This window comes from Pleuronectes platessa, chromosome 9, assembly GCF_947347685.1.
Source record: "Pleuronectes platessa chromosome 9, fPlePla1.1, whole genome shotgun sequence".
Classification (NCBI taxonomy): Eukaryota; Metazoa; Chordata; class Actinopteri; order Pleuronectiformes; family Pleuronectidae; genus Pleuronectes; species Pleuronectes platessa.
The window spans coordinates 16,026,018-16,038,525 of record NC_070634.1 but is presented as its reverse complement, the minus strand read 5'-3'; the positions used below and the strand labels follow the sequence as shown (position 1 = coordinate 16,038,525).

The 12,508-nt window shown below is 44.9% G+C and overlaps 1 protein-coding gene across 1 annotated transcript in view; it reads right to left on the bottom strand.

The window, feature by feature from the left end:
• rnf220b (ring finger protein 220b) overlaps positions 1-12,062 on the bottom strand; it is a 28,609-nt gene extending 16,547 nt beyond the window's left edge. Inside the window, exon 1 of the mRNA XM_053431157.1 lies at positions 11,471-12,062. Within this exon, the coding sequence (XP_053287132.1) occupies positions 11,471-12,062 (592 nt within the window). The remainder of the gene's footprint in view (positions 1-11,470) is intronic.
• Between the last annotated feature and the right edge of the window lie 446 nt (positions 12,063-12,508).

Sequence of the window (12,508 nt, the reverse complement as noted above, 5' to 3'; positions counted from 1 at the left end):
ATGAGGTTCCCAGATGGTGGCGAGAGGTTTAGGGCACAGTTATTAGCACAGTTACAGCATCTAACAAAAAGTATATGACTACATGTGATCGAGATTGAATATGTATGAGGAGGGGGCTTTTTATCCATAAATCAGGAACACAGGACTGGATCCAATTTCACAAAGTCCAGTCTGTTGGATTACAGTGGACTGTAAGGGCACCTTGAGTACAACTCACAAGGTACAGTTAGCATGAAGTGGACTGGTTAGAGTGGGAGGCCGTAACTAATACGACTGTTCCATTCCTGCCTGTAACTGGAGTGACGTGCCATTAGATCAGGCAAGTCAAACAATGCTTGACCTGTTAAAGCAAAAAATATGAAATCAAGTTTATGTAGATCAAAGTGGAAGAGACGAAAAGTTTATGATTAATTTTGAGTGAATTTACTTTACTGCTGTTGGATTTAACATAATGGAACGTAAACACCACGGTGGCTGCATGGGTGTAGAAGTTACTGCACACCATGTTGCGATAGTATGTCTCAGGTCTAATAAAATAAATGCTACTTGAAATTTTGGCAGACGTAAACAAGAAACCACAATTGGAAACACAAAGACGCTGAGATGTATGGAATCTATTTACATGCACGTGGTTAAAAAACTACAGAGCAAAGCCGCTTTTTCAGCCAACGAGGTGCATTACTGCCACCTACGATGTACTAACAGAAATCTTACCGAATATGGAAACACCCAGAGAGAGAGAAAGAAAGAAAGAAGAGCAGGGGAAAATCCACAAGAAGTGTTTAAAAAGACAGATTTTCAGATATTCAATTCCGCAGATCAAAAGGGCTTCACACGGTTGATGCATATTTCCTGACATCTGTCTGAGGGAAAGTCATAAAATAATGATTTATGATGCACAAAACTTATAGACACATCACTTTAAAATGGCTGAAATCTATCTGATGGAGTAACCCAGCGACTTATTCCATATAAACAAGAGGAATGAAGAAAGAAACTTTTGCTGTGTGGATTCCTATAGATTAAAAATATAATCTGAATTTTATTATGATTTTTATATCATCGCTTGGCAATGTCTGGCTAGGAATAAAAAAGAATAAGAAAAACACAGCACCACAATGAAAATGCCAGAAATGTTCAACTGCTGTTTTAGAGTAATTACATACAAATTTAACATTTAACATAATTAAAATAGGTTTTCCATATCAGGTGGCAATTTCACGCAGCTCTCTCTCACACACACACACACACACACACACACACACACACACACACGCACACACACACAATGCCGTGCTCTACCAAGGAACCCCCCCCCCCCCTTGCTTTCGCCTCACACACCTGTCCCACATACAATTAGTGCAGTGCAGGTGAGCAGTGGGGACCTCAGCCATTAGGGAGCAGCCCTGGGATTCAATGTGGGTGTATGAAGCCTCTTGAGGCCTCCAGCCAGAACTTGTTGAGACTTTCAGACAGCATCCCTCCTTTCAGCCTCATCAGCGGGCATTATCACAGATAAGCCAGATCTCTTCACACCTCTCCTGCAGATAACATCTGATACTGTCACAAACCCAGCGACCGACCGCTGCTGGTACGAGCACCAGCACCTGGCGCTGTGTGATGCACCTGTGTTTGGGTTAGTCACACTTCCGAAAGGATGTTATTGTGTCTGCCTGGATGAGGAAACAATTACGGCAGATGATCTTCAAATAGTGGAAAGATAGAGACGGTCGAGCAGCTTATCTCCACCAACCAACAAAGGGAAGAGATCATCTGGATCTCGGAGGATAACTTTATTCTTTCAAAGGTGAAGACTTAAAATCTAGAAATATCGTTTATTTGAATATAAATAACTACTTAGGCCAAAGGAGATCATGTTTCACCCCCGCCCATTTGTAAACAAGATTATATGAAAAAACTACTGGATGGATTACTGTGAAACTTGGTTGAAAGATGTAACATTGCGAAATGGGGCGTTTTTAAATATTAGGGTGGATTTCTCCGAATAATTCATTGATCCTGATGGAATAATCTGGCATTTTAGGGGACTGGTATTTATGAGTGAGCGTAATTTGCTGCTACTCGACTTTTTTTCCATTTTCCAAGAGAACCAATACAATACAGGATTACTGAACCCCAAATGCTCCTGACGACTGCCGTGCCAACATTGTATGAATGGTGTGTGATACAAATAGTGCTGCGTAGAGAAGCCCTGTATGAAAGTGCTGTGACTGGAAAATATAAATACAGTTCGGCTGCATTGGACTCTTGTGCATGTGATGAAATTCAACCTAATAAATCTGATTTGTGATTGTGTTGTCCGACTGTTGGAATCTGCTGTGGTTTAAGCATTAAAGCGCAAAGAAATGTCAGCAGTAAATAATGATTGTTATAGTTGTTGTTTTCTTCTGAGGATATAAATCCCTGCATGTTGTGTCTGGTATCCCAGCACCACACTCTCTCTCCTCTCTCCTCAGCCCGGCGCCTTGTTGAGAAAAAGACATATTGAGCTTTAATGTAACACTCTGAGTGGAGCGGTGACCTTCCACATCACACTGTAAATGTACTTTCGGTGATAGATTCATTGTGTGTGTGTGTGTGTGTGTGTGTGTGTGAGACTAAGAATGTGATTATGCACACATTGTAATGGTTTGTTCGTTAGAAAGAGGGTGGGAGAGTGTACAAATGTGTGTGTGCTCATGTATCTATCATTTACACACACACACACACACCTCCATGTAGCCCTGGTGAGCGCAGCACAGTGTGATCCCCATCGATACGCCCCTCCGATCCCCCCCCCCCCCTGTCAGCAAACACAGGAGAACAAAGAGGCCTGTGGCAGCGCCAGCGGGTATAGATCTTCTCCCCAGTGTTCTGGCTCAGTGGGGTCACACAGGAGCCGCTCACAGTTCAATCTCCTCCACTTGACTGATTGGGAGCTTTGAGCTGCTGCTAATGAGACTGGACCCGCTCCAGTCTGCAGGACCCCCGAAACCAGCCCACCCAGAGCAGAGGATCCAGAATTCTGCTGTTTCAAACTGGGATTCAAGTGTAAACTAATAAAGGCAATAACTTTTTATTATATATGATTGGTGAAATACAGAATACAGACACTGCTGGCACATGATAATATAAAAATTAAGCTGAACACATTTGAAACAGTCTGACACAACCTGGAGGGGTTTTACGTTAAATGTATCCTCATGGATATTCAGTTATTACATTTTTATTTCCAAAGAATGTTTTTTTAATCAGAGCAGAAATTCGATGGTTTCAAAGTTTCCTTTAATACCAAGATTATAATTGAAATGAAAAGAAGTAGAATAATCAGTATTAAAATGACACCATACAAACACATGGTTTAAGCAGGTTTGATTCAAACTGGAGGGAGTTTAAGTTTATGATATTTTTGTGGATACTCATTAGATAGATTTGAAACTTTATATTTCAAAAGTATGTTTTTTGTCAGAATGTAAATTCTAAAGAATTAAAATTTCATATAAAACCCAGATATACCTAGTCCAGAATTTTATAGGAAAGGTATGTGACACTGTCTGACACAATGTGAAAACTATGTTCGTATTAAGTTATTTTGTCTCTTACAGGCTAAAGAACTGAGCCACGGTGATTCTGTGATTACACCTGTTCCCAATACAAAGCAGATGTTCATTTCGATGTTGTATCAGGTCTGATTAGTACTGAAAACTCATTGATCGATCTCACTGGACAAACTTTTACCTTGAGCTGGATAATCATCCTGAGCCCTCTTCAGTGTAACATGACATAAAGCTGCTGTATAACTTTTCCGATGTGAAACTCAGATACAGTAGCATCGCAGCTCTATGTGCCATAATAGAGTAATTTGCATTGAAACAATCCACAGCATGAATCCCATAATCATTCAGTGATTGATTTGTAATTGCACTAATAGGGTCACGACCGAGACAATAGGATGTGTGAAGCAGAGTTACTGCTCTTACTCAGCCTCACAGACTCACAGTGGGCCTGCCGAGCTCTGCCTGTGTGGTCTATGGGGACAATTAGCACAATCTCCATACTAATGGAAGCCTGTAATGGACACTGCTGAGCCTGCCAGCCATCGTGTGCGTGCATGTGTTTGTGTGTGTGTGTGTGTGTGTTTGCATGCGTGTTTGCATATGCATGTGTGTGAGGGAATGTTTGCATACGCGCATATCTTTTGGGTGTGAGTGACTTCCTGTGTGAGAGTCTGCCTGCCCTCTGTGTGTGTGTGTGTGCACACTGACTTCCTGTCTTTATGTATGTATGTATGTATGTGTGTGTCCACCACTGTGAGTGTGCAAGGAGGCAGTAGCCTAGATTTTTTACTAAGGTTAACCCCCTCACCCTCTCTCCACTTTGCGTGCGGCTCGAACCCTGATCCACGGCCACTCATTAGCACCATAATAAAGAGTTGAGACGACACGTAAAAAGGTTATATACTGCTGGACTGCTGTTTTCCTACCAATTAACAGGCCTGTGATTTATGGCGCAAACCCGATGCTATTCTCTGAGGAGAATTGGGGGAGTGTTTACACCCCTACACAGCGGGGTGAGAGGTCAGTCCGGACAAACTTTGACCTTTGAGGCAAAAGGTGCACTGGCGCTGATGGGAGTTTGGCGAACAGCTCAGCAGCACTGAATGTGGCAAAATCAATCAGGGGGTCTTTAGGATGCATGTGTAAGTACTCTGTGTTTGAACTGTCACATGCACATGATGGTGTAAGCCCACAAATATTAACTTTCTTTCTAAAGATGTGTCCCGGCCTGTAGTGCACTATGCTTGAAATTAATGCACTATATAATGCACTCGAATATTCCCACGGTAGAATGATAAAAATAATAATTTGTGCCTTATTTTCTACTGTCTGTTCTCCATCAGTCGGTGCTAATGCAAAATGAAATTCTTCGGAATCAGAAATAATATTTTATCGCCCGCTATTAATTGTTGATGTGAGTGTTGAGCTAAAAAAAAAACTTTCAACAGGGAATAAAACTGTACAAACCTCAGCGAGATTAGACAAGTAAAATATATATGTACACAAACATATTTGCACATCTTCTATAATGGCTAACAATCGTGTGTATGAAGCTGCTGAGTGATGTCGGGCCGTCATGTATTTGGGAGCGGAGGCGATCACGCTTGGCATTCCTTTGACGTGTTGGCTTTTGTAACGCTCCTCCACAGCTGGGAGACTTGCAACAGGCACAAGTGACATGCTGTAATGAGGTCTGTGTGTGACACCCGGCAAACACGCATATACAACACACACACGCATACGCTGTATATTATATAATATATATACACATGTATGTGTGTGTGTGTGTGTGTGTGTGTGTGTGTGTGTGTGTTCGGCTGCCATCCACACTTGCAGGATTGGTGTGGTCTTGCTGTCTGTCTCCTCTGCTCCTCAGCAGCATGTGTTTAACCTCAGCGTTTGGCCCCTGCGCCCTCTCTATCTGCCTGACTGATTTGTTAGGCTCCGGGGACACGACGGAGGATGTGAGTTTGTGCATGCTGGCTTGCGTGTGTGTGTGTGTGAGTGTGAGTGTGTGGCAGTGCATGTGTGTGTGTGTGCCAATTCTTACGCATATGCGATTCAATCTTCAGAAATAGCCCCTCTACCTTTACCTCAAGCCTTTCTAACACACATGCACACAAATACGTGCACACACACACACCAGGTCTTTGATGTGAGATCAGAGGCAGCTGTGATGCAGGTCGATCAGGTGCACAGAGCAGTGGAGAGATGTGAGAGAAGGAGGGAGAATGGAGAGAGGGGAAGAAGGAGAGATGGCCTCTGTTAAAACAAGGCTGTTGTGTTAACGACCCTGGGCCCTGTCGTTATTCTCCCCTGTTCTCTCTCTCTCTCTCTCTCTGTCGCTCTCTCTCTCTCTTTCACTTTCTTTCATCGTGTCTTTCTGTGTACTTGAGCCTCACGACACCGAGGCAGCGCTGTTCGTGTGGGCCGAACACAGTAGGAGACGGAGGCAGATACGATATGTGCCATGACTCATGTTTCGGCTGAACATGCTGTTGACCGTCTAACAGGTGCTGATGGGCACTGCAAAATACACACACACACACACACACACACTAACACACACCTGCTACTGTAAAAGCCTAGTGCCAGACTTATAGAAATCCTGTCTGTCTCCGACATGCCGTGTGGTCCGCAGCCTGAGAGTTTTGACTATGCCTGCACAGAAGCTGTAACACATAAACAGATACACACGCTGCACTCCTGATGCATTCACATATGCATGAGCACCATACCAGACCACACAGACAATCAACATCGAAATGCATGAGGAAAATCCCCCCCCCCCCCTCTCTCTCTCCCCAGTCCTTGTAGGATGCAGGGAGGGAGGCAAGGAGCAGAGAAGTTTCCCCTCCTGCCAGGATGAAAGCTTCTTTTACTTGGGAGAACATTAGGAGAACAAACTACCATCACAACAGGAGGGGGAACTGTCAACCGCGGCGTGCTCTGACATCAAACACAGCCGCCATTAATATTGTAATGCTTCCTCCCTGCATGTTTGAAATCAAGACAACCAGTGTGGTCAGCCAGAGCGCGGGGCTGCAGATGTCACTTTTATTTTGGGATGATTCGCGGCTTTGAAACAACACTGTGCTCCACTGGAAACAGATTTTTGTGTACTTTTCTTTCTAGTCTGTGTTTAGATGACCCAAAACCTTTGTATAATTGTTTAGATCTTTTTTACTCTTCGCAGTTTTACTTCAGGTTTGCCATAAGCCTATGTGAGTGTGATGCTTGATGTATAGAGGGCACATGCGAGTCCACCTAATAGGGAGCATTCACCCTGGGAATAATAGTGGACAGCGGATACTATATGTGTATGCATGAGCATCGAGTGGCTGCTTATTGATCTCCCGTGGTCTGCCGCTGGGATGTAAACACTGTGTCTTTCAGCGGGAGGCTCCACTCGATACGAGCAGCCGTCAACGACTGCTTCACAGAAAACACGGACGCCCTCGCTTATATCTAATCAGCACGCACGGTGGGAGTGTGCGTGTGGTGGAGGTTCTGCACGTGTGTGTGAGTGTGTGTGTGTGTGTGAGATAATGTTATGCATGAAAATAAATTATGGAAAATATGCACAGACATGTTTTGGTTTAAAAAAAAATCGGAGGAAGTATTTTGATCATTTCCATGATGTGATGACTGATTGATCACAAACTTCTCTTTGAGTTCATCCTGCAAAATTTGGCCTAAACAACGAGAAAATATAATTTATTTTCCATCTTTCTGTGACCAACTGTGATCCGGTTTAACGCCGCACACGATGTGAGTTTGCACACAGCAGAAAGGAGCTGAGCCGACCTGCAACTCTTCACCTAACAGCTTCTTCCTTTACGTTATTTATATTTGAAAGTGCACTTTTGATAAATAGCAGTAAGTGTTAAGCACACGGACAGATACATCGCATTTCCTTTGACAACTTCATTATAAAAGTATAATTGTGTTTTGCTAGTTCAATGCTTTTAATTTGAAACTGCAACAGTGGGATATATTTGGATTGCATTAGTCAAAATTGGAATGTCACCACAGACACTGATTTCGAAATACTGCAAATGTATAAATATTGCAATACTTTTATCAGCAGGCTATAGTATAAATTATCTAACCTCACTTTGTGATAGATAGTGACTTAACAGACTTATGAAATAAAAAATTGCCACTTTATATTCCTGAAAACGTGACACTTTGGAGGTATGACTTTTTCACCTGACAGCAGTAATAAAGAAAAAATTAAAGCCATATCCATCTTAACATGTAGATGCAGAATCACACCCACCTTCAGACACACACACACACACACACACACACACACATACAACACGCACAAAGCATGTAAGCCGCATCTGGAACAAGCTCAAACCCATCAAACGTCACAGCACAGATAATCCATGTGCCAAATCTAAGATGAATCTATGTAATATTGATTCTGTCCGGGCGCTGCACTAGTCCGCTAACAACCCATGAATAACCGACCGTGGAGAACACTTGCACACTGAGCGTGTCTGCTGGAGAACCATAAGTGTGTGTTATGCTTAAATGTTTGCCCTCTATTAACTCGCAGGATTTATTCTCACTCAGGTGAGGATGTGGTGAGTCTCTCAGTGTCTCGTCGTCCCAGTCGAGAGGAGTCTGTATCTGACTCACAGGCCTGACGCTCGGGCTTTAATGTGCTTAGGAGTTTGCTCCATGTTCAACACCTGATTCACATTCATTGTTCATTTACAGCGTATTGTGCAGTTGATGATGTCTGGAAAAGCAAAGTTTTGAAATCTGACTAATATGATTTAAAAAAGTCCTTAAGAAAACGAGCCTGTTTCATTTGCATCAAATAGAAGTTGAATCAAATTTCGCAACATGAGATAATTTCTTTTCCCACCAATTCAGTGTTTCACAGATCAAAGCCATTATTGAACGAGCCACGCAAGAGGTGTGTGAGTGAATAGTGAGCGACAAACAATCATGGAACGCAAGAATCTGATATTGTGATTGTCGAAGAGGCTCCAGGACAGACGTGTCATTGGAATGAGGAAAAAAGAAAGGAAGAGGAGATAAATCGGTGAACACATTATCCTGTCGGGTGGACAACAGATGAGTGTCTTTTATTGGCCTCCGTGTTTCTCTTTGTCCACTGTGCAGAATAGGATTCTCAGATTTCTGACAGCCACATCCAGGAGCTCGACATGTTACAAGTATCACAACACAGGGGCTCTCCAACATCTGGCTCCAGTTATCACAGCTCTGCCACCTCAGTAAGATACACACACACACACACACACACACACACACATTGTCAGCGTCTGGCCGAGGTGTGTTTTTTCGCCACTCCACGCCTCCGCTTTCCCAACTTGTGTTTCTGGTAAAGGGCCATTTTAGTTCGAGCTCAGGCCTGCGGCGGAAAGCATCTCCCCGAGGAAAATAAGCATGACTCGCTCCAGTGAAGACATCTGCCCTTTGAAAGCGAGCATGGCTGTTTGAACAGCTGTCAGAGCACGCCGTGCGTCTCAGACCTTCCCTGATAAAACAAGACGCGAGTCTTGGAGGGAAATATTGGCAGAGGAGAGACGCTCAATGGACAGACGGAGACGTCCACTGGTAATGATGGGAAGAGGCGCCCTACCTGCGCGTTGTGTCGATCTACAAGAAGCTAAAAGAGGATCTAGAGCCCTTTGTCATTGGTGCTCAGAAGTGACGAATATGATATAGATTACTGTTCGTTTTAGGTAACCTGTGAAAATAATGACGATAACACACTCTTGATATAACAATGCATATCACTATCGATAAATCCCTATAGATTCTGAAGTAATTTGTCAATTCTAGAGAGGTATGCAAACTCCTATACAGAAAAGTCCTTAGTTCACCCTAAGAACTGAAGACAATTAACGTTACCTCAATGTATTTTTTCCTTAAAATCTAGGAAAGACCCATCATATCACTCTTGATGCAAAAATACCTCCACAAAGTGTAAGATTCGGCAGCATTAGACCGTAACAGTCTAGTGTCCCTGGTGATGTCAAGAAGTATCACTAATTCCTAACGTGGGTTTGAGGGGAGACCTAGGCCCTCACTGGACACCCGCACAGACAGGCCCTAATGAAGATAACTTAGAAAGTATGAAAGTGGGATTTTATGGCCTAGTTTGTGATTCAGTGAGAATTTGCATTGCCGCCGCTGCAGCAGTGTGCGAGTAGCAGACGCTCTCATACCCCAAGAAGATTTCAAGCTTAACACTTGAGACTTTTGCTCCTGAAGTGACTGTCTGTTACCCAGTCAAGAGGAACAAGTGTATGTCAGACTTAGAAAAGTGCTGGGAGCTCAATTGCATTAAAGCTCTTAGTTTGCCTGAGCTCCAATCTAATTGGATAAAGCTGGAAAAGCAGCTTCCAATGTGCTCAAATCCATTTTTTCCCCCCACTTTTTTCTGGACGGGGGGGGGGAGGTGTGGGGGGGGTGATCCCCGTGTTCTGTTCCACTCCGTCTTTTGTCCTTGTCAACATTCCCCAAATGAGATTCCCAAAATCAGGAGGTGAGGGGTGCACACACGCACGAGTGCACAGAGCAAACATTGTCAGACAGACACACCTCTCACGCCAGCGCCGCCTGGCATCCCTTCCTTTCCCGTCCTTATTAAAATTCCATATTGAGATTCCTTCCTGCCACTCCGCCTCCCTGGCCCTGTCACTCAGCCCCCAGCCCGCGACAAAATCAGCAAGTTTCAACAAAGACGCACATATATGCATAGAGACACACACACGGCGCACAATCCAAACTTTTCTTAAGACAACTCGTCCCTGCTTCCGCCCTTTATGTGTGGGATGAAAGTTTCCTTTAGGTGATATGTACGAGAGCGTGCCTCAGCGTCTCCCCCCTTCTGCCTTCTCCCCTCTGTGCCCCCCCCCTCTCCTGCGAGCATTGTCATTATTTTCGATGGTGTCCCCCTCTGATCTGCCGAGCCTTTGGGTGCTCTCTCTCTCTCTCTGTCTTTGTCTGGTCCCTTTCATCTGTCAGGCGCTCCCCTTGGCGACCGCCACTGAGGGGGTTTGATTTCCCATCATGCCTAGCATTGCCTTCCTGACTCCGGCTCCCTCTCTCTCGCTCGCTCGCTCCCTCCCCTCCCTTCTCCCTCTACGGCGAGTGTTGTGCCCTCGCGTCTTTGGGCAATTATCCCCGGGAGTAATGAGGAGCGTCTCTTCCTCCACCGCGCGCTGACTGACACCTCTCCCACTCATTTGTCAACAAATCAGACGACTGGTGTGGGCGGCCATGTTGAGCAGAGGGTTGTCGTTGGGATGCTCGGTCTGCGGCGCATCGTCACGTCTCTCTCTCCCTCTCTCTTTTTCTCTATCCTCCTCCATCCCTTCCTCTCTATCTCTGCCACCTCGTTATCTCTGACAGGGTGTCATTCGTTCCAACTCTTACTCCTCCTATGTCAAGCCTCCATACGCTCCGATGTATTTGTGTTGCTCAGCTGCCAAGAAAAGTCTGACTTCCAAAAGGCCTAATGGTCATATGGGGCTAATGATCACTAAGCTGAATAAGTGACACTATTCAATTTACTTGTGTCAGAGTCAGTCACAGCCGGCCTCTGTAAACCCTTCGCCCTGCTAGACGATGAAGACCAGAGTGCGAAAGGGGGAAATATTGTCGGATACATCTTTGCTCATAAAGGCTCCTTTCAATTTGTCCCCTTTAGTCGACGCGGCTGCAGAGGATATGTAAATCTCTGCTGCTGGGTAGGTTGGGGGACCCAGGTCTTGATGTGCTCAATTAAACTCTGCAGATTTCACCGCTTTAAAAGATGTGAGACTTGACTTTGTGTGAGTTTCACATGTGAGCAGGGGAAGCGGTGCATGTTTACAGACAGGAACATGGATCACATGTGTGGTTTCTGTGAGGCGAGTACTCACTGTGCTCTTTGCGCTCCTCCGGGCTCGATGAGGCCTCTCCATCAGACAGCAGGCCCGACATGGAGAACAGCTTCCTCCCTGAGTCCTCCCCGGCTTTGAGGCAGCCGCCCAGGGAGCCAAAGTCAAACTCCTTCCCCTCCACGTCTGGGAAGCAGCTCTTCAGCCTCTTAGCCGGGGTGAAAGCGGACTGGTAAACCCCGCACTCCCTCTCCTCTTGCGGGGAGGAGAAAGGTCGGAAGGCGCCCACTCCGCTGTGGTTGAGCATGCCGAGCGTGGAGCAGTCCAGGTTTGGTGGGGTGAACTGAGGGTGCAGGTGGATTAAGGAGGCCGGGAAGTCTCGGGTGGAGAAGGTGCCTGACATGGGGACCTGGCGCTGGTACATGGAGGCGAATGTGTAGGAGGCTGAAGGGAAGGGGAGGTGGAGGTCCTTCTCCATGGAAGCGGGGATGCCGAATGGCCTGGGGGCCTGGCAGGGGACCGAGGCATCCCGGCTGGCCTCGGCGGTGGAGGCGAGGACCATGAGGGCAGGGGAGGCCAGTGGAGCTGGCAGGTAGGAGGGGCTGTCCATCTTGAAGGGGCGGTGAAGGTCCATTCACCTCCCTGTTAGTGGTCCTGAGGAGAGAGAGAGGAGAGTCTGAACTAAACGTGAGAGGAAAATACTAATCATCTCAAAACGATGCTTTATTCAGTTTAAACAAAAAAATAATATTCTCCTTCCAACATCACTGATTTGTAATAACTCAGTTGAGCTTTCTTAAAAGGAAATATGTTAAATAATAGCAAAAAAAAATATTTTCATATTATTTAAGAAATTTTAAATCTTTATCTCTGCTTTTTATGAAACACATTTGCAACTCTGGATACATTTTTATTATTATAGTTTTGGGCAAATTTAATTTTAGTAAAAAGGGTTGGAGGAGGCCTAGTATAATGTGATTGTAAACAAATAATTACGATTGAATAAATTGCTAATAAAAAACACAGATCGAGGAAACCTGGAACAGATCAATTTGATGGTGTGGTGTAAACAATTAGATT